Source organism: Ursus maritimus, unplaced genomic scaffold (genome assembly GCF_017311325.1).
Source record: "Ursus maritimus isolate PB19 unplaced genomic scaffold, ASM1731132v1 scaffold_14, whole genome shotgun sequence".
NCBI classification, from domain to species: domain Eukaryota; kingdom Metazoa; phylum Chordata; class Mammalia; order Carnivora; family Ursidae; genus Ursus; species Ursus maritimus.
In genome coordinates this window covers 50,201,019-50,222,409 of record NW_024423786.1, presented here as the reverse complement: position 1 = coordinate 50,222,409, position 21,391 = coordinate 50,201,019, and the positions used below count along the sequence as shown (strand labels likewise).

General features: G+C 47.5%; 1 protein-coding gene across 1 annotated transcript in view; it reads left to right on the top strand.

The window, feature by feature from the left end:
• LOC103678737 (complement C3-like) overlaps positions 1-6,197 on the top strand; it is a 26,040-nt gene extending 19,843 nt beyond the window's left edge. The window contains exons 31-40 of the mRNA XM_040628274.1: positions 264-354; positions 1,644-1,689; positions 2,747-2,834; positions 3,155-3,241; positions 3,445-3,550; positions 3,983-4,072; positions 4,455-4,541; positions 4,636-4,725; positions 4,835-4,970; positions 5,448-6,197. Of these exons, the coding sequence (XP_040484208.1) occupies positions 264-354; positions 1,644-1,689; positions 2,747-2,834; positions 3,155-3,241; positions 3,445-3,550; positions 3,983-4,072; positions 4,455-4,541; positions 4,636-4,725; positions 4,835-4,970; positions 5,448-5,580 (954 nt within the window). The 3' untranslated portion in view covers positions 5,581-6,197. The remainder of the gene's footprint in view (positions 1-263; positions 355-1,643; positions 1,690-2,746; positions 2,835-3,154; positions 3,242-3,444; positions 3,551-3,982; positions 4,073-4,454; positions 4,542-4,635; positions 4,726-4,834; positions 4,971-5,447) is intronic.
• Positions 6,198-21,391: the final 15,194 nt, after the last annotated feature.

Genomic DNA, 21,391 nt, shown 5'->3' with positions numbered 1-21,391 from the left:
ATATATATATATATATAGTACAATAGCTGCATGTGGCTAGTGGCTGCCATATGGACAGCACAAGTAGAGACTGTTTCAATTACTGCAGAAAGTCCTACTACACAGAGGTGGTCTATACTCTAAAGACTGTGCACCCAGGAATTAGGCGGGCACAGACTTTGCTGTGAATTATCCACAGGAGCAGAACCTGGACAGGCGAGGACTGGAGAGAGGAGGAAGGGAGTGGGTGGGTATGGTCTCTGACACCTTCCCTGCCCCAGCAGATCCTGACCATGTACCACAGATCCCCAGAGCCCGGGGAGGGCACCTGCAACCTGTACCACCTGAATGTGACTCTCCATAGTACTTTGGAAGGTGAGCCTAGATCCAGCGATTCTGAGACCTTCTTTTTTATTATTTTATTTTAGCTTTTGTTCAGTAAGCACATGTATTCCCTTATTCAACTCTTTAACAAATATTTATTGAGCATTTACTATGTGTCATGCCCTGTTTCTGGACCCTGGGAACACAGGCATGAACAAGAAAAATACCCCTTCTTCTCCTGGAGCCCACGTTGTAGTAGGAGGAGATAAACAATAATATAACAATAAATAAATTATACCCCTACTGATATCTATTTATAACAATCTGCATTATAAAAAATAAATACAGAGCACACTAGCAGGTGATGATAAGTACCATACAAAATAAAGCAGAAAAAGGTGATACACACTTGGAGGAGGTCCAAGGGCAGCTCTCTAAGGAGGTGGCATTTGAGCTCAGATATGAAAGAAGTGAGAGAATGAGCCAGGAAGGATCTGAGGGGATAGCATTCCAGGCAGTCAGAACAGCAGATTCAACGGCCTGGAGGCAAGAATGAACTCACCTGGTTTGAAGAAGCCACTGTGGCCACAGAGGAGCAAGGGGTAGGGTTTTAAGAAAAAGAGTTGGAGAGGTGATGGGGACAGATGGTGCAGGGACTCATGGGCCACAGTGAGAACTTTGGTTTTTGCTCAGAGTGAAATGGGAGCTATAGAGGGCTCTGAGCAGAGGAGGGATATGACCTAGCACAGGTTTGCACAGGCTCCTTCTGGCGCAGACTGTAGAGGGCAAAGACCAGGGAGGAGGTGACTGCAGTGGTCTTGCAGGGGATGATGGGGGCTGAACTGGGGTAAGGGGCTGTGGGATGATAAAAAATGGGATTCTAGAGTTCCTAGTCTGGGGTACCAAGGAGGAAGAGACAGGACTCTGCCGTTGGGAGCTCACTGTAGGGATGAGGAGAATAAGCCTCATCAGCCCCAGGACTTTTAGGGGCTAAAAGTGACCAAGGCTTTGGCTTGGGTTGCATTTCTTAATAATAATAATAATAATAATAATAATAATAATAATAGTAGTAGTAGTAGTAGTAATAGTAGTAGCAGTAATAGTAATGATAGTAACAGTAACTGACAGTTATAAAGCACTAATAAGGCACTGTGTTAAGTGTTTTACCTGTATTACTCATTTAATCCTACAGCTCTGCTGGGTTGGGAATATTATGCTCCCCATTTACGGATTAGGTAACTAAAGCACAGACAGTTTAAGCAACTTGCCCAAAGTCACACAGGATTTGAACACAGGAAGCTGTGTTACCCAGCCTCTCAACTCCTGCCTTCTCTCTGCAGATAATAAAAAGGGGGAAGAGACCTTCCAGCTCCGGATGGAGACAAGGTTAGGGCACCAGGATCTTGGGCTGGGCAGGAGGAAGGCCTTACTTCCTGGTATCCAGACTCTTCACCAACTCTCCTGTGTCTTGAATGGAGGGTGGGAACCAGCCAAGCTTCCTTCTCCATGCTCGCCCCCTCATCCTACCACCCATCCTGCCCTCCCCTGCCCATCCTCCCTGCCTGCCTCCTACCCTGCCCTCCCATGCTTGTCTGCCATCCTGCTCCCCAATCCTGTCCCTCAGTCTTCCACGTCCTGGAATGGTGGGCTCCGTCACGGCAAACATGCTCCATGTCCCAGGTGCCCAGAACGAGCTCCAAACCCACAGCTCTCTCTGCCCTTATCTTCTCCAGACATGCCAGCCCTCACCCCAGTTCTGCCCTGTCCCCCAGATGCCCTCACCCAGGTCTGCCCCAGATAAAAACATATGTTGAGCATCTGCTGAATGCCGGGCTCTGTTCTAGGAACTGAGGGTACAGCTGTGAGCAAGGCAGCTCCTCTCTGCCTGGTGGAGCTCACAGCCTATGAGGGGAGAGAGACAATAACCAAATAATCATCCAGAATCAATGTAAAAGGACAACTGTGACTACGTATGGCAAAGGAGGGATCCAAGGAGCCACAGGAGAGTAAATTAGAGAACGATCTGGTGCATGGGCTGGAGAAGGCTTCCCAGAGGGAGTGATGGATCAGTGGAAATTGCAAAGATGTAAGGATGTTTCAGGGCAGAAAGAGGAGTGAGGACTCCAAGCTGAGAGGACAGCATGTGCCAAGGACCAGTGCAGGAGAAAGACACTTAGAAAAATCACACGAAGTCTGGGCTGAAAGGAAGCAAAGCAGAAGGGTGAGACAAGGCCCCGGTAAAGGTTGTTAAGCAAGGAAGCAACCCATCAGATTCCTGCTTTCTAAATCTGTAAGCTTGCTGGGGGCAGAGGAGTAACGGGGAGATCCAGGAGGAGGCTGCTGACTGCATTCATCCAGGCATGAGATAGATGATGGCAGTAGGAGCACTGGGGGAGAGGCAGGAGGAGAGTGGGAAGACACACTGGAGCTGTGAAATCCCCAGGTTCCAGGGAAACCGAGAGGCCACAATGAGCATCGTAGAGGTCTCCCTGCTCACCGGCTTCTACCCTAACCAGAATGACCTCAAACAGGTAATGTAGATCCCACCTGTCTACTCCCGAGTGGGGTGGGGGTGCCCTAGCAATATCCCACACTCCCCATGTGAGCACAGGGGTCAAGGCCCCCAGGTTAATGCCCCATGGTTTTTTGCCATGGTCACTTCTGATTGCCTCCCTCCATGACCTTAGAAAAATCCTTGCCCTGATTGTGTCTCAGTTTCCCCAACACTGGTGTTGATGGGGCAAGGACTGGGAGCTTCAGAGTTACTTCACACTGACTACAGTTCCTAGAGCTGGGGACCCCGGTGGGAGGGGGGGTCTCTGCCAACCTCAATCCTCACCCTCTGCCCCAGCTTACAAGTGATGTGGAGATGTATGCCTTCCAGTATGAGACCAAGACGAATTCCAGTGACAACACCGTTGTCCTCTATCTGGAGAAGGTAAGGAAGCCTGGGTGTTCCCCTCCAGAGGCCTATGGGCAGCCTGATGGGCAGAGAATCCACGGTCAGCACCTTGGGCAGTGTTGCCAGAGAACCACAGTGTCTGAGGTCAGCTCCTCGGCCGCAAGGCCACGCTGTCAGTGTTAGGGCCAAGGCTCCGGGGTCAGTGGCCCTGGTCATCTGACAGGACTCTGTCCCCGCAGCTCTCCCACAAGGAAGACACAGTGCTGGGCTTCCGGGTCCACAGGATGCTGCAGGTGGAGTTTCTGCAGGCCGCCCAGGTCACCATATATGACTACTATGAGCCTTGTAAGCACGGGTAGGGGTTAAGGGGTGGAGGGGTATCCCGAGAGGGGACTGCGAAGGACTGGGCCTGGAGGGAGGGATGAGGGGCAGGGGCAGGAAGGGGGATTGAGGCGTGGCCGAGAGGGGCCTGGGCTTGGGGGGTGGACAAGAGGGGTGCTGAAAGGGACCGACAGGGGTCAGGTGATAAGGGGTGTGGCCTTCTTGGCTGGTCAAAGTTGTGGGGAGTCTGGAGGGGGTTGGGATGGAGAAATGACTGGGCACCGGCCTGCCGGGCAAGAAGAACGGAGTCTTCAAGGGGGCGGGGCCTGCGGAGGGAGTAACTGGGTAGGGCAGGAGGGGGTGAGGGGTATTGGGGGGGGTGGGGGAGGAGCCAGGGGTCACCCAGCCCGCAGGAACGCCGGCCCAGCCAACCCCAGGCACTCGCGCCTCTCTCAGCCCGGAGGTGCAGCTCCTTCTACAACCTGCCCACGGAGAAGTCTTCCCTGCGGAAGATCTGTCACAGAGATGTCTGCAGATGTGCGGAGGGTGAGGTCATGGGGACACCGAGGCCGGGGCTGCCAGGCTGGGGATCCGGGAGCCCTTCATCACCTCCTGGCTGTCGTCTGGGCTGAGTTTAGACAGAGAGCGATAGACAGGAAGACAGAGACAAAGAGAGACAGAGAAAAGGAGACTCAGAGACAGACTGACACACACAGTCAGGCACAGCCAGAAATGGAGGGAGATGTAAAGAGACTCGGATGGGAGAAAGAGACTGAAAAGAGACATAGAGGAAAAGAGAGAGTACCCTACACACCAGAAAGAGAGAGTAAGAGACCTAGAGGTGGCTGGCCTGGGGCCCCATGGGGGTCAGATGGGAGGAAGCCCCTCCCTCAGCACAGCCAGAGCAGCTCCCCTCCTCACCCTCCAGAACAGTGCCCGTCTCCGAGGAAGGACAGCACCCGACTGCGGCAGGAGGAGCTCCAGGCAGCAGCCTGTGAGACAGGCGTGGACTTCGGTGAGTGTGGGAAGGGGCAGGAGGCAGCAGGCAGGAGGAGGTCCGCCAGCAGGCCAGATGTCAACAGGACACCCTCCTGCCCCTGCTTTCCCAGTGTACAAGGTCAGGCTGGAGTCCATGAAGTCCTCCACCTCCAATCCCTACATCTATTACAACATGAAACTCGAAGACATCATCAAGAGGGGTAGGTCCGAGGGGGCAGAAGCAGCAGCGCGAGGTTCTACCCTGGGGATCCCGATGTGCAAAAGGGCTAGGCCTGTGTACGCTCACACACTGGGTCTCCTTTCCTCCAGGAACAGACTCTGCTGTGTCCCTCACCATGAAGAAATTTGTCTCTCACGCCACCTGCCACGACTCCCTGGGGCTGCAAGAACAGGAGACATACCTCATCATGGGCCACACATTGGACCTGTGGAGAGTCAAATCTGAGTGCGTGGGGGCCCCTGCGGTCCCAGGACTCAGGCGTGGGCCCCTTCCCCACCGCAGCCCAGTCCCTGGTGTCACAGTTCCTATCAGCACCCGTCACTTATCAGCAGGAGTTCGGGTTTCAGAGCTGCCCTGAGGGGAGTGCAGACGGGGCACTGAGCAGTGCACTGAGCTGCTCCAGTCTCCAATCTCCAACTCCAATCTCCACTCCTGGACCTCCATTCACATGTAGATGTCATAGGTGTAGATAAAGATTCTGTTTTCCAATGGAGGGCAGTAAGGAATCAGGGGAAGGGGAGACTGTTCTAATCCCCAGACATGCGGGCTACAGGCTGGGGGACCAAGATGGTTTGGTGGAGGGGACAGGACAGGCTGTGGCTCTGGGAGGCTGCCAATCAGGACTGAGAAGCGTGCAGGGAGGGCTCCACGCCTCCAGGGCACCAGGCTCTCCTCACCCTCCTTGCGGTGTCTCACCCACAGTTACATCTATGTCCTGGGCAAGAAGACGTTCCTCATGCAGTGGCCGGCTGATGGAGATGTGGGCAAGAAGGAATTGCTGGACCAGCTGGAGGGATTTTCAGAATATATGACCACGCATGGCTGTGAGTCCTGAGACTCTGAGGTCTCTACTGCCCTCAGGAGGTTGTTTCCAAGGGGCGCCTGGGTGGCTCAGTTGTTAAGCATCTGCCTTCGGCTCAGGGCGTGATCCCAGAGTCCTGGGATCGAGCCCCACATCAGGCTTCTCCGATGGTAGCCTGCTTCTTTCTCTCCCACTCCCCCTGCTTGTGTTCCCTCTCTCACTGGCTGTCTCTCTCTATGTCAAATAAATAAATAAAATATTTAAAAAAAAAGGGAGGTTGTTTCCAAGCAGGCATAGGCCACTGGCCTTAACTCCAAATAAAGAGCATGGAGTATTATACCCAAAGTCCATACATTTGTCTCTGCTCCAACATTCATCAAGGGCCCTGCACAACCAGCCCTAACGTCGCAGGGACCTGACTCCTCCCTCTCCCTCCTACTTCATTTCAATTACACTGGCCTCCTTTGTGTCCTTCCAATACCCAAGTTGATTTCTACCTCAGGGCCTTTGCATTCACTGTTCCCTCTACCAAGTACAACCTTCCTCCAGGTATCTGCAAGGATTGAACCCTTCCCTTATTTGGACTTTTTTCTTTCTCATGGCTGAATAATATTCCAGAGTTTAAATGTTTAAATGGTGCTTCCTCAGGGACACCTGGGTAGCTCAGTTGGTTAAGCATCTGCCTTCAGCTCAGGTCATGATCCCAGGGTCCTGGGATCAAGCCCCGCATTGGGCTCTCTGCTCAGCAAGGAGCCTGCTTCTCCCTTTCCCTCTGCTGCTTCCCCTACTTGTGCTCTCTCTCAAATAAATGAATAAATAAAATCTTTTTTTAAAATGTTGCTTCCTCAGAGATATTTGCTTTAATAACATATCTAAAACAGACCCCCTTCCATCACTCTCTACCCTTACCCTGCTTTATTCTCTCAATGACACTTATAAATATATTGTATATGATAGTTATTGGTTTGATTATTAAATGGGCATTTCTCCTGCCTTACAATGTCAGCTCCTTAAAACCAGGGGCCATGACTGTCTTGTTCACTGCAGTATTCTCAGTTCCTACAGTGGGGCTGGTACACAGTTGCTGCTCAGGAAATGATTGTTGAATGAATGAGTTATGAATGAATTTGGTGCCCACCCTGCACCTGATCCTGAAGGAAGATTTGATGGGGAGCCCCAGGCAACTGGGGAGCTAAGACAAGGGGCAAGGGAAAGTGAATGAGTTTCGTCACACGGCCTGGGATGGGAGTGGGAGACCTGCCAAGCCACGGCAGCAACTCATGTGTCTCCAGGAACCCCCAAGCGCTAGAGGGACTGCAAGGCATCCAGGATGGCTTGATCTTGGGGTGTCAATGAGGGACTGAGGTAAGAGGGAGAAAGAGAAACATGGGGCAGGGAGGCTGCTGGGTGGGCTGACTTCATAAATGGTTTTGAATACCAGGCTAAAGGACTTGCTCATTATCAAGGGCAGCAGGGAGCCATGGAAGACATTTGAGCAGGAGAGGAACTGACCAGCCCTGAGGTAGAAGGCCCAGCTGGTTGATGGATGAGAATTGATTTGATGGCAGGAAACCTGGGGAGGAGGCTGGAGCTGTGGGGCCACAGGATAGCATGGCGGCAGCTGCCCGAGTTTTTCTCCCTCCACCTCTTCCTGGCTGTGTGATCTTAGTGGGTTACTCACCTCTCTGTGCTTTGGTTTCCTCATCTTTAATGTTACTTCTCTCAGAGAGTAATTGTGAGTGCCAGCATATAGTAAATATTCAATAAATTCTCACTGGCCTTTCGATGAATACAAGAGGCCATGGGAGAGAGCAAGTTGCTAGAATCCACAGGTCAGAGAAAAAAATCAGTCAAGCAACCCCAGCTCAAAGCCCTTCCAAGCTCCTGTTGCTCTGACACCACAGCCCTCAAGGCCCTGCACTGTGGCCCTGTCACCTCCCTGACCCCATGGTCCCCCACTCTCCACCTCACTCACTCCAGCCACACTGTCCTTTCCATGGTTCCCAGAAACTCCTAGCTTTTTCTTGCCTCTGGGCTGTTGCATAAGCTGTTCCCTCTGCCCAGAACACTTTTCCCATGACTGCTTTCTCTTCATCCTTCCAGTCTCCGCTCAGAGACACCTTCTCCAGCCACCCTGGCTGGATGAAATTGGACCCTTATCTCTCCTTGCAGCCTGCTTGTTTCCTTCAGAGTACAGGCTACTACGGATCATAATGATATGCTGGGCTCTTTACTTACAGCTTTGCTCTGTCTCCTCTATTGCTGGGAGCCCCAGGACAGCAGAGAGGCGTCCTTAGTCACAGATATAACTGCAGCAGCCCATGTGAGGTCTGGTACGCAGTAGGTGTTCATTTTGCTGAATTAATGACTGACTAAATGAAAGAGAAGAAAAGGAGAGGGGAAAGAGAGAGGGTAGTGGAAAGGAGAAGGAAAGAAGCCAGTAAGCAAGGGGGAAGATGGGCTCACAATTTGTTTCCATATAAGTTAAGAATTTTTTTTTTTACATTTTAAAAGAGTTTTAAAAAAGAAGACTATGCATATGACCTAAAAAGCCCAAAATATTTATTAGCTTGTCCTTTATGGGGGGAAAAAAGTGCCTACCCCTGAATTAGTGCCTTAGTTATCTACTGCTATGAAACAAACTACCCCAGAACTTGGAGGCTTAAAGCAGTAAGTATTATCATTTACAGTTTTGGTGGGTTGGGAATCCATGGGGAGCAGCTCTACTACTAAATTATATCCTAATAGAGTTGGAAGCTTATATTTTCACGGCTTGGGCTCAAGGGTCTCTCACAAGATTACAGTTAAAATGTCAGCTGGGGTGGGGCACCTGGGTGGCTCAGTCGTTAAGTGTCTGCCTTCAGCTCAGGTCATGATCCCAGGGTCCTGGGATCGAGCCCCTCATCGGGCTCCCTGCTCTGGTGGGAGGCTGCTTCTTCCCCTCCCACTCCCCCTACTTGTGTTCCCTCTTTCTCTGGCTGTCTCTCTCTCTCTGTCAAATAAAAACATAAAATCTTTACAGAAAAAAAATGTCAGCTGGGGCTGCTCTCATCTGAAAGCTCAGCTGAGGCTGGAGGAGCCACTTCCAAGGGAGCTCCCTCACATGGCTGGCAAGCTGATGGTGGTTGTTAGTGGAGGATTCAATTTCCTGCCATGTGGACCTCTCCACAGCATTCCTGGAGTGTCCTTATGGTATGGCAGCTGGCTTTCCCCAAAGTGAGCAATCAAAGAGAAAAAGCAAGGAGGAAATCACAGTGCCTTTCATTTCCACAACACTCTATGGTCACATGAGCCAGCACGATTCAGTGCGGACAAGGACAAGGACGACACAGGGCATGACTGTCAGGAGGACAGGGTCCCTGGAGGTCATCTTGAAGGCTACCAACCACAGTTAGTGGCAAAGTTTGGGATCTGAACCCAAGTAATCTCGCTCCAGAGTCCGTGCACTCACCCCCATGTACAGATGTCTCTCAGTGGCAAAGGGTGGGCACATTTGTAAAACAGATTTCATTTTTTAGATAAGTTTTAAATTTACAGGGGCGCCTGGGTGGCGCAGTTGTTAAGCGTCTGCCTTCGGCTCAGGGCGTGATCCCGGCGTTCTGGGATTGAGCCCCACATCAGGCTCCTCCACTAGGAGCCTGCTTCTTCCTCTCCCACTCCCCCTGCTTGTGTTCCCTCTCTTGCTGGCTGTCTCTCTCTGTTAAAAAAAAAAAATCTTTAAAAAAATAAAATAAATAAATTTACAGAAAAACCGAGAAGAAAGTACAGAGAGAGTTTCCACATACCTCTGCAACTTCCCTATTATTAACACCTTATCCTACCATGATACATTTGTTATAAGTAACCAACCAATACTGATACATTTTTTGTTTCCTGAAATCCACACTTTAGGTTTCCTTAGTGTTCACCCACTTTCACCCCTTTTCTGTTCCAGGATCTCACCCAGGACACCATATTACATTTAGTCTGTGACAATTTTCCAGACTTCTTGTTTTTTATGTCTCTAACAGTTTTGAGGCATCCTGTCAGGGATATTGCAGGATCAACCTTTACTGGGATTTATCGGATATCCTTCATGATTAGACTTGTGGGGTTATGGGTTTAGAGGAGGACTATTGCAGAAGTAAGATGACATTTCCATATTATATCAAGGGTACCTAAATCAACATGATTAATGACTATTGATGTTGACTTTGATCAAATGGCTGAAGTAGTATTTGTCAGGTTTCCTTGCTGTAAAGTTACTATCTGTGCTCCCTTTTTCATAGTGCACTCTTTGGAAAGAAGTGTCTCTGCACAGTTCATACCAAGGGGGAGTTATGTTCCCCTTCCTTCAGGGCAGAATATCTTCATAAATTGGGGCATCGGGTGGCTCAGTCAGTTAAGTGTCTGCCTTCAGCTCAGGTCATGATCCCAGGTTCTGGGATTGAGTCCTGCAACGGGCTCTCTGCTCATCAGGGAGTCTGCTTCTCCCTCTCCTTCTGCCCACCCCCAGCTCACTCTCTCTCTCTAAAATAAATAAATAAAATCGTTTTTTGTTTCTTTTATGATTTTATTTATTTATTTGACAGAGATAGAGAGCACAAGCAGGGGAACCGGCAGGCAGAGGGAGAGGGAGAAGCAGGCTCCCCGCTGAGCAGGGAGCCCAACACGAGGCTCGATCCCAGGACCCTGGGATCATGACCTGAGCCAAAGGCAGATGTTTAACTGACTGAGCCACCCAAGCGCCCCTAAGTATAATCTTTTTTTTTAATTTTTGAAATGTACACTTGAAAAAGGATGATTTTATGATATGTAAAACCTATGACAACAAAGCTGATTTTAAAAAAATATTTGGGTACTTAATGAGTTTCCAGGAGAGTGGACAATAAGGCTCCAGGTCTCAAAGACACAGGACCAGTTATGAAGAAGGTACAATTGCCATGGCCATTGGGTTGAACCATGACAAATAGTGCACACTGATCTGTTACCAGACCCACCGCCCCAGCAGCCTCAGAAAACTGAATCTTGCTACCGCTATCCAACACTGGTTGGCTTACACGTGGCCTCTCCTTCCCATCACGGCCTTTAATCCAAAGTCAGGAGCTGGTTGGTGGAGGCAGGAAGAGGTGTAGCAGAAACAGTGCTATGTGTTCCCCAAACCTGGAAACTTGCTTTCTCTCCACTCTGCTAAATGACATTTCCCAGACTCCTGGGCAGGTGGATGGAGCCATGTGGTGGGGCCTGGCTAATAGAGTGAGCAGAAGAGATATGGCTCTCTTCCTGGCTCAGGCAGTTAAGAGTGGAAGTTCCTTCTCCACAGGTACCACAATCATAAAATCCATGGGTTCCATAAATAAAGGGGTAAGATTTTATTTATTTATTTATTTATTTATTTATTTATTTATTTGAGAGAGGGAGAGACAGAGCAAAAGCAGGGGGTAGGGGTAGAGGCAGAGGGAGAAGCAGACTCCCTGCTGAGCAGGGAGCCCGATGCGGGACTAGATCCTGGGACCCTGGGATCATGACCTGAGCCTAAAGCAGACGCTCAACTGACTGAGCCACCCAGGTGCCCTAAAGGGCATTTTTTAAAGCAAGGAGGGCTATTATATACTAAAAGACACTTGAGAGAACCATCTACCACATGCTATGTGTAGAGCTTGTTTGGATTCTGGTTTAAATAAATTAACCAAAAAATGAGACATTTTTGAAACAAAACACTTTTAGAAAAAACTGACCATTGATTCAGTATGAGATATTAAGGAATTATTGTCATTTTCTTGTGTGTGATAATGATATTGTGAATACACTTTTTTTTTTTTAAGATTTTTTTATTTTATTATTTGACAGAGATAGAGACAGCCAGTGAGAGAGGGAACACAAGCAGGGGGAGTGGGAGAGGAAGAAGCAGGCTCATAGCAGAGGAGCCTGATGTGGGGCTCGATCCCATAATGCGGGGATCACGCCCTGAGCCGAAGGCAGGCGCTTAACCGCTGTGCCACCCAGGCGCCCCGTGAATACACTTTTTTTAAAGTCCTTATCTGTTACAGAAACATATGAAACATTGATAGGTGAAATTATACGATGCCTCGGATTTTCTTTAAAATATTCCTGCCTTGGGGCGCCTGGGTCAAAAAAATAAATACAATCTTAAAAAAATAAAATAAGATAAAATATTCCCACCCAGAGGTTCTGGTTCTCATCAAGATAGAATAAGCACATTCCATCCTGTCTCTTCCAGGAATGCACACAGCAGCTATCTGAGGACTCTGCAAAGTACATGGATTAAGAGAGTATAAAGACAAGCCACAAATGGGAGAAAATATTTGCAAAACACAAAAATCCAATAAAGGACTTGTATCCAAAATATACAAAGAATCAAAGAATTCTTAAAATCCAATGATGAAAAACAACCAGATTTGAAAATTGGCCAAAAAAAAAAAAAAAAAAGAAAGAAAGAAAGAAAGAAAGAAAAGAAAGAAAGAAAAAAGAAAGAAATGTCAACACATAAGATATACAAATGGCCAACAATCATAGGAAAATATGCTCAACGTCATACATCCTTAGGAAATTGCAAATTAAAACAATAATAGATACTACCACATACCCATTCGAATGGCCAAAATCCAAACCACCAACAATATCAGGGCACCCAGCTGGCTCAGTCGGTAGAACATGCAAGTCCTGATCGTGGCGTTGTAAGTTCAAGTCCCAAGATGGGTGCAGCGATTACTTTAAAAAGTAAAATCATTTTTTAAAATATAGCTTGTTGAGGTATTCTATACATACATGCAAACATAAAATCTTTTTAAAAGGGGCGCCTAGGTGGCTCAGTTGGTTAAGCATCTGCCTTTGGCTCAGGTCATGATCCCAGTGTCGTGAGATTGAGACCTGCATTAGGCTCCCTGTTCAGCAGGGGGTGGGGTGGGTCTGCTTGCCCCTCGCCCTCTGCCCCTCCTTCCTGCTTGTGTTCTCTTGAAGAATCTTGAAGAAAAAAAAACCTTAAAAAAAAACAAACACAGAGACAGTATTAAATTCTGGCAAGGCTACGTCACAACAGAAACTCTCATTCGTTGGGAATTGGGAATTCAAATGATATAACCACTTTGTAAGATAGTCTGGCAGTTTCCTACAGAGCTAAACGCAGTCTTACCATAGAGTTTAGCAATTGCACTCCTAAGTATTTACCCAAGTTGAAAAATTATGTTCACCTGCGCACAAATGTTTGTAGAAGTTTTATTCCTTTTTTTAAAAAGATTTATTTATTTGAGAGAGGGAGAGAGAGAGAGAGAGAGCAGGAGGAGGGGCAGAAGGAGAGAAGCAGACTCCCTGCAGAGTGTGGAGCCCAATGAGGGTCGGGGCTTGATCTCACCCCCCCAGCCCCCTCGCCTCTCCCCCCGCCCCCCGGCCCAGCACCTGAACCGAGATCAAAAGTTGGCTGCTTGGGGCTCAGTGGCTCAGTCGTTCAGCGTCTGCCTTCGGCTCAGGGCGTGATCCCGGCGTTCTGGGATCGAGCCCCGCATCAGGCTCTTCCACTGGGAGCCTGCTTCTTCCTCTCCCACTCCCCCTGCTTGTGTTCCCTCTCTCGCTGGCTGTCTCTCTCTCTGTCAAATAAATAAATAATAAAAATCTTAAAAAAAAAAAAGTTGTCTGCTTAATCAACTGAGCCGCCCAGGCACCCCAAGTTTTGTTTTGTTTTTTTTCTTAAGTAAGTGGTAGCAGTCCGGTTGAGGAAGGAAACCATAACTCAGCTTGTCACCAAACCAGCAATGACTTTATCATTATTTTTCCTCTATATTTCCCAGCCTAGACTTAAAGGCAGCTTAAAACTTAGAACTACTCACTAGGTGAAAAAAAAAACAAAACAAACTTGTCTGAACAGCAGGAAAGGAAGATCTATGGGTCATAGTGAGAGGGTGGTAGCCCCAGGATAGATCCAAAAAGCATTGCAACGTCTTAGAAAACCGAACTGATATTAGAACCACATCCCGGAGAAAGTGGGTTGCAACTTGCAACTGAACCTGAGTTGATTGCCTGACTGCCAAAACATCAACATTCTCCATAGGATTTGAACAAAACCCAGGGTGCCTGGATGGCTCAGTCGGCTGAGCGCATCTGCCTTCGGCTGGGGTCATGAGCTCAGGGCCTGGAATTGAGCCCCTTGTCGGGCTCTCTGCTCAGCAGGGAGCCTGCTTCTCTGTCCCTCCTCTAGTTCGTGCTCTCTCTCGCTCACTCTCTCTCTCAAATAAATAAATAAATAAAATCTTTTTAAAAATACAATAAAATAATAAAAATATAAACAAAATCCAACATATCATAATTTAGCACTGTGTTATATACAATATTCACATTTTCAAGAACACAATCCCCAATTAATCAACATATGAAGAAGTAGGTCATTCCCAACCACTCACAAAGGAAAAGAAACTCATCATACACCAGCCCTAACATAATGTGGATGTTAGAATTATCAAATACTTTAAAGCAGATATTATAACTATGCCCAAGAAGTAAGAGCAAACACTCTTGAACTAATGGAAACAGAGAAAGCCTCAATAGAGAAACAAAGTTGTTTAGAAAAAGAACCACACATGGGGTGCCTGGGTGGCTCAGTTGGCTAAGCACCTGCCTTCAGCTCAGGTCATGATCCCAGGGTCCTGGGATCAAGTCCCGCATGGGGCTCCTTGCTCAACAGGAAGTCTGTTTCTCCCTCTCCCGCTGCCCTCCCCCTCTGCTCAGGCTCTCTTTCACACACTCTCTCAAATAAAGAAATAAAATCTTAAAAATAAATAAAAAGAAAAAAGAACCACATGGAAGTTTTGGAACTGAAAAATACGATAACCGAAATTAATAATTCACTGGATGGACTAAGTAGCAGAATGGAGATTGAAACAACGAAAGAGGCAATGAACTTGAGGAGAGAGCAAGAGAAATTATCCAATCTCAACCACAGAGCTGTGGGATAATATGAAAAGGTCCAATACTCCTGTCATCAGAGTCCCAGAGAAAAAGGAGAAAGAACTGTAGTGCAGAAAAAAAATGTTTGAAGAAGTAATGGCTGAAAACTCCCCCAAAGGGCAAAACATACAAGCCTACAGCTCCTCAAGGGCAGAGACTTTTGTCTGTTTTCCTCACTGCAGAGCAACACCTGGCACGCAGCCTCTGTTGAATAGATATAAGACCCCATGAAGTGCGAGAGCATCTCCACTAGGTCTGGAGTGGGCACTGGAAAGTTGCCTTTAAACAAGTGAGGCTCTGCTGCTCCCTGAAGTTTGAGAACTCCTAATTCAGCTCTTCCTCCTTCCCCCACCCAAGTCCATGCCTGTAGCTTCTTGCATCCCACATGCCACCTCCTTCTGGAACACCAGCCAGACGTTCCCTCCTCCGCCAGCCTGGATGTACGTATGGAACATTATGGTTGTTTCTTGAAGCCCCGAGGGACCCCTTGAAGGCAGAGTGGGTATCTCCAGTGTGTCTCATTCTCTCATTTAACCCTACAATAGGCACGAGTGCTTTGTTCCCATTCCACGGATGAGCAAACAAGGGGCTTCAGTAGGTTCAGCCATGGGTTCAGGGTCCCCCGTGGGTACGTGGACCAGAGAGTTCTTGGACTCTGGTCTGAGACTGCATCATGTAACAAGAGTTATCACAAACACTTCCTGAACACCTGTTACGCGCAGGCTCTGGTCTAAGAATCGCACACGCGTTAACGCCTTTTCTTCTCCCTCAACTCTTTGAGATGGGGACTGTTTTCTTCCCATTTTGTAAGTGAGAGGTCAGAGGGACTGAAAGTGTGTGTATCTTCCTGGAGTCCCTGGTAACGAAGTTCCTCTTTTGATCCCAAACCCTGTTTGTTCAGAAATCTGGGCGTGTATTTTAAGTTCCTATTTTTCTTCGAATGTCACAATCCTGAAGTCAGATAGAAAAATAAGTAGGGGCACCTGGGTGGCTCAGTCATTAAGCATCTGCCTTCAGCTCAGGGCGTGATCCCACCATTATGGGATAGAGCCCCGCATCAGGCTCCTCTGCTGGGAGCCTGCTTCTTCCTCTCCTGCTCCCCCTGCTTGTGCTCCCTCTCTCGCTGGCTGTCTCTCTCTCTCTCTGTCAAACAAATAAATAAAATTAAAAAAAAAAAAAAGAAAGGAAGATAAGTAGTTCTTGGGATACCTGGGGGGCTCAGTTGGTTAAGTGTCTGCCTTCAGCTCAGGTCATGATCTCAGGGTCCTGGGATCAAGTCCCACATTGCGCTCCTTGCTCAGTGGGGAGCCAGCTTCTCCCTCTGCCTCCCGCTCCCCCTGCTTGTGCTCTCACAAATAAATAAATAAAATCTTAAAAAAAAATAAGTAGTCCTTTGTTGTGATGAGCACTGGGTGTTGTATGGAGGTGTTGAATACACCTGAAACTGATATGATGCTGTATGCTAACAGGAATTTAAATAAAAACTTAAAAAAAAAAAAAAAAAGAGGGACACCTGGGTGGCTCAGTTGGTTGGGTGTCTGCCTTCAGCTCAGGTCCTGATCCAGGGGTCTTGGGATCCAGTCCCCTGTCAGGCTCCCTGCTCATCTGCTTCTCCCTCTGCCTCTCCCCCTGCCCGTGTGCACACTCTCTCTCTTGCTCACTCTCAAATAAATAAATAAAAATCTTAAAAAAAAAAAGAGGTAGTTCAAAGGACAAAGATCTCAAGGGACACCTGGGTTGATCTCAGGGTTGTGAGTTGAAGCCCTGGTTCGGCTCCATGCTGGGCGCAGAGCCTACTTAAAAAAAATAATAATAAAATAAAATATAAAATAAAATAAAATAAGCGAAGGACAAAGCTCTGGAAAAAATATCCATCAGATTTAAGGGGGGTTATCCCAGGCGCAAGGGCAATGAGGAGCTACAGACCCTTCAAGTATTATTATTGTTTTGAATGATACGTGAAGACACCCTAGCAAACAGATTCCCCCAAAAGCAGACATATAGAAAAGAAAACGTGATGCCCCCCCATCTCAAGCCCCCACCCTCTTCCCCTCCCCAGGAACCAGAGCTATCCAGTTTGCTCGCATGTCCCCTGTCCCCTTTCCCCCTTGTTTGTAGATATGCCAGTGGTCACAGACAAAACCATAACTTAAGGTTTTGTTTTCCTGTGTATGCAGACTTCCTCTTTCTAAATCAAACATTTCTTAATGTTTAACTTTTTTTTTTTTTTCCCAGTACAAGCACACTATACTTTTGTAATCAGAAAAAGAAAGGGCAGTGTCCTGTTCTGGGGCAGAGAGCCATCCACCATTTTTGAAATTTCAAAATGTAAAATATAAACAGATGAAGTCATCTGGGATGGCCCAGAGCACAGGCTCTGTGCAGGCCCCTCACATGCACTTTCCCGATACTTTGCCTGTGAACTTTCTGGAACATGGGGTCAATGATTAACGGCATGTTTCTGCTGCCAGAACACAGATGGGGCCACTCTGCCCAGGACTGGAGCAGAGGACTGTCTTCCCACAGGGCCACACGTTAGGAAAAGCAACATAAACCAAGACGATATGATCATAAAAATAGCCGCATGCTCCTTGGAAGGTTACTGTTTGCTTTGTACCCTCTAAGTCAGCACAATCCCATAAAACTGTAAGACAAACCGCATATGAAATTTCACATTTTCTAGTCGTCACATTAACAAGGTAAAAAGAAACCAGTGGGGACGCCTGGGTGGCTCAGTCGGTGAAGCGTCTGCCTTCAGCTCAGGTCATGATCCCGGGGTCCTGGGATCGAGTCCCGTTTCGGGCTCCCTGCTCAGGGGGGAGCCTGCTTCTCCCTCTGCCTGCTGCTCTCCCTGCTTGTGCTCTCTCTGACAAATAAATAAATAAAATCTTGAAAGGAAGGAAGGAAGGAAGGAAGGAAGGAAGGAAGGAAGGAAGAAAGAAAGAAAGAAAGAAAGAAAGAAAGAAAGAAAGAAAGAAAGAAAGAAAGAAAGAAAGAGAAAAAAACTGGTGAGGAGTGCCTGGGTGGCTCAGTGGGTTAAGTATCTGATTTCCACTCAGGTCAGGATTTCAGGGTCCTGGGATCAAGCCCAGCATTGGGCTCCACACTCAGCAGGGCATCTGCTTCTCCCTCTCCCTCTGCCCCTCCCTTTCCTCCCCCTGTGCTCTCTCTGTCTCAAAAAAAATAAAAAATAAAGGAAAAAGAAAAAAAGAAACCAGTGAAATTAATTATGATAATTTTATTTAGCCCAGTATATCCAAAATATTATCATTTCAACATGTAGTAACATAAAAAAGCCAGTGATGTGTTATTTTACCTAAATCTTACTAAATCAGCATGCGTTTGACCCTGACAGCACATCTGGATCAGGATCTGCCACATTTCAAGAGCTCTAATGCCACATGTGGCCAGTGGCTGGCTACCCTGTCAGACAGCACTAGTTGACATGTCTTATCTCTATGAATGCATGGAAACTTCACAACTCTATTCTCATTCAGAGATGGGGAGACTGAGGCCCAGAAATGTTAAGCAAGAGTTAGCAATTGACTCAAACCCAGACTGGTTCCAAAGCGTACCCCCTTGACCTGTATACTTCCGCCCTCAATTCTCGCTGGAAGGAGTGTTCTGATCAGCAGGCCTGCGTTCAAGTCCTGACTATGCTGCTTATATGCTGGGTGTCCTGCGTACTTAGTCACTCTGAAACTCAGATTCGTCGTCTGAAAAAGGGACAGTGACACGGAAGCCAGAAGGCAGAGGAATGAATGAATGACCCAAAGCCCTGAGGACACCCCACAGAAAGCCGGGCAGCCAGCAAGCCCTGGATACACTCCAGGTATTTCAGCCACTGTGATTTTTCCACTTACTGAATTCATTTGAGCAGAGCCCCCAAACATATTACCCAACCTTTGCACATAATGCATTCCTGGAAATGTGTTTGAAGCTGATTTCGCAAAACTCAAACAATAGATTTCTGTGCTATAAAGAACATCCCATTTACTAAGGACTATACCAAGTATGAAATCCCAAACTACTTTTTGTCTCTTAGGTGTCATTGTCCAAGATGTATTTCCAGGATTTCATATGTGTTATTTTTAAAAGTCATTGGATCTATCTTATTGTGTATTTTTTGGTCCTGCTTACGAAAGTGGTGGGAGCTTGTTGCAACCAAAAAATTCAATTGTTAGAGAAATATGCAATGCAGAAAGTAAAGGTAGTGTGAAGATCGCAGGCAGAAACACACACAAATGGTCGGGGTGTGTGCCCGGGGAACGGCCGTCCCGCCAAGATGTCAAAGCATCAGAATAGAGAACATGCAAAAAATGGTTAAAACAGCATGGATATTGCTTTGGTGGGTTTTGCCAAGTTGCCCTCCCCAAAGATTCTACCAAGAGATGCCCTTGCTAACAGTTTGGAGATTTCCTGTTTCCCCACACCTCCAACTCTGGGCATTTCCAAGTTTCCTCATTTGGTTAAACTGAAAAGAAATTGACTAGATTATGAAAAGCACACACATGCTCCAATTGTATCCATTACCTCCACAATTAAACTGGTCACTCAGTTTAAGCCTCAAAGGATCCCGCTGAAAGATTTGCTTCTTTTGGCATGAGCTTCCCTTCCCTCCACTTGCCCCCAACCCCAGTGGCCTTTAGCTTCCTGTAAAGCACCAAACCGCTTCCCACCTCATGTGCATAGACTACGCCTTTTCAACTAGGAAACTCTTACTCACCCTTCAGAGAGACCTAGAGTTAGGTTCCTTTTTTTTTTTTTTAAGATTTTATTTATTTATTTGACAGAGAGACAGCCAGTGAGAGAGGGAACACAGCAGGGGGAGTGTGAGAGGAAGAAGCAGGCTCCTAGCAGAGGAGCCCGATGTGGGGCTCGATCCCAGAACGCCTAGCCGAAGGCAGACGCTTAACGACTGCGCCACCCAGGCGCCCCTAGAGTTAAGTTCCTGAACCTGTTTTCCCATTTGTAATAATCTCACCCCCTTCGTGGGGGTGCTATGAGGATTACATGAAATACATAGTTTCAAACAACTTGGCACAGTGTTTCATAGTGTTAGGATTTCAGCTCAAGGGGCACCTCCTCTGGGAAGCCCTCCCTGACCACCCTGCCCAGGTCAGGTTCCCATGTGTTATCCTTTCTCATGGACCCCTCAGTGACTCTTTTTTGGTATATATCATAAATACAATATGGGAAACAAAAGCAGAAGAAAATAATTAAATTTCCTTACCACCTACAACCCATTGACAGGTCCTTGAAAAAGGCAAAGGGACATTCCTCTAGGGACTCAACCACCTCGGTGTTGACACTTTGCTAAGGGCAAAAGGCAATCCTAGCCCAACCCCCTCACCCCCAGGATCCTGTAAGTCTACTTTAACATATAAAAATTCTTTTGGAAACTTCCTTTATCTCTAACCCCCCCCCCAAGAAACATGTTGGCAATCATCCCCAAGCATATGGCACACCCATATACATCTGAAGGGTCTCATAACTCAGGTTTTATTAGACGGTAATAAATGACCTTTTCCCAACAATAGCTAGCCCCCTCAAGGTCCTGGAAACCTTGCTTCCAGAATTCTTTACAGACTTGCTATATCCCTAACCCCCTTCCAACTTGAATGTATGTAATGGGCCACTCCTCACGTCCCCAGTGCAGCTCCTTCTGCCCACGGTTCCTGTCCCTGTGCTTGAATAAAACCACCTTTTTGCACCAAAGACGTCTCAAGAATTCTTTCTTGGCCCTCGGCTTCGAATCCTAACGTTCTTTCCTACATCAAACATAATAATTACTTGTGAAATCATCTGCTTTGTGTTTCTCTTTACCATTAAGACCATGAGCTCTGGAAGGGTAGAAATGGTGCCCAGCACCACGCTTGCCACCGTAAGAGGCACTTGATGCTTGTCTACCAAATTAACGAATGTGATGAGGGAGCAGAAGGCTAGCTGAGGACAAAGCCCAGGCTGACACCCCCTCCTCCCCCTCTCCCCCTCCTGGGTAGAATCAGTGCGACGTTCCTCCAGGAAACTTCCAACTTATCTTAATGTTAATGCTTTGCTAGAGGAAAAAACATACTTAGCTTGATAATAGGCAGGCCTCCAGGATCCCGAGGATCTTCTTTAGCATATGAAAGTCCTTCTGGACACCTCCCTTTGTCCTTACCTCCCTCATCCTCCCATAGTATACAATCAATTGCTCCTCACAATCCCAGTGCCGCTCTTTCTGCCTTCGGGTCCTGTCCCCGTGCTTTTACAAAACCACCATTTTGCACCAGAGACGTCTCAAGAATTCTTTCTTGGCAATCGGCTCTGGACCTCACCCCACCACACCTCACCGACATTCCAAAACTACATCAAATGGATGGATCAGTAAGGGTTCAGTCTTTGACTCAATTATACCAACATGTCAGAGGCTACACTTTTTTTTTAATATAAGATTTATTTATTTGAGAGAGAGAGAAAGAGGCAGACTGGGAGGAGGTGCAGAGGGAGAAGGAGTGAGAATGTCAAGCAGACTCCCCACTGGGTGCAGAGCCCACTTGGGGGCTCGATCTCACAACTCTGACACCAGGAACTGAGCTGAAGTCAAGAGTGGAACGTTTAACCCACTGAGCCACCCAGGCGCCCCTCCGAGGCTGCTTCTTATCACTGTTACTAGCACATCTATTTTCTCCCTATCCACACCTTTCTAGAAAGGCAAACGATAAAATGCAGTAATGCTCCTACCACAGCACAAACTAGCCGCGGGTGGCCAGCCCAAGATGGACACAAAGCTCAGAAAACTGTTGTGGGTAAGCAGCGCCCCCATGTGATCGCTGGAAATGTTTGTTTCTCTGTCCATCTACAATTGCCAAAATTCAATACTCTGGTTCTATCTTCTGTTCGTCCTTCCGAATCAACTGCCCTG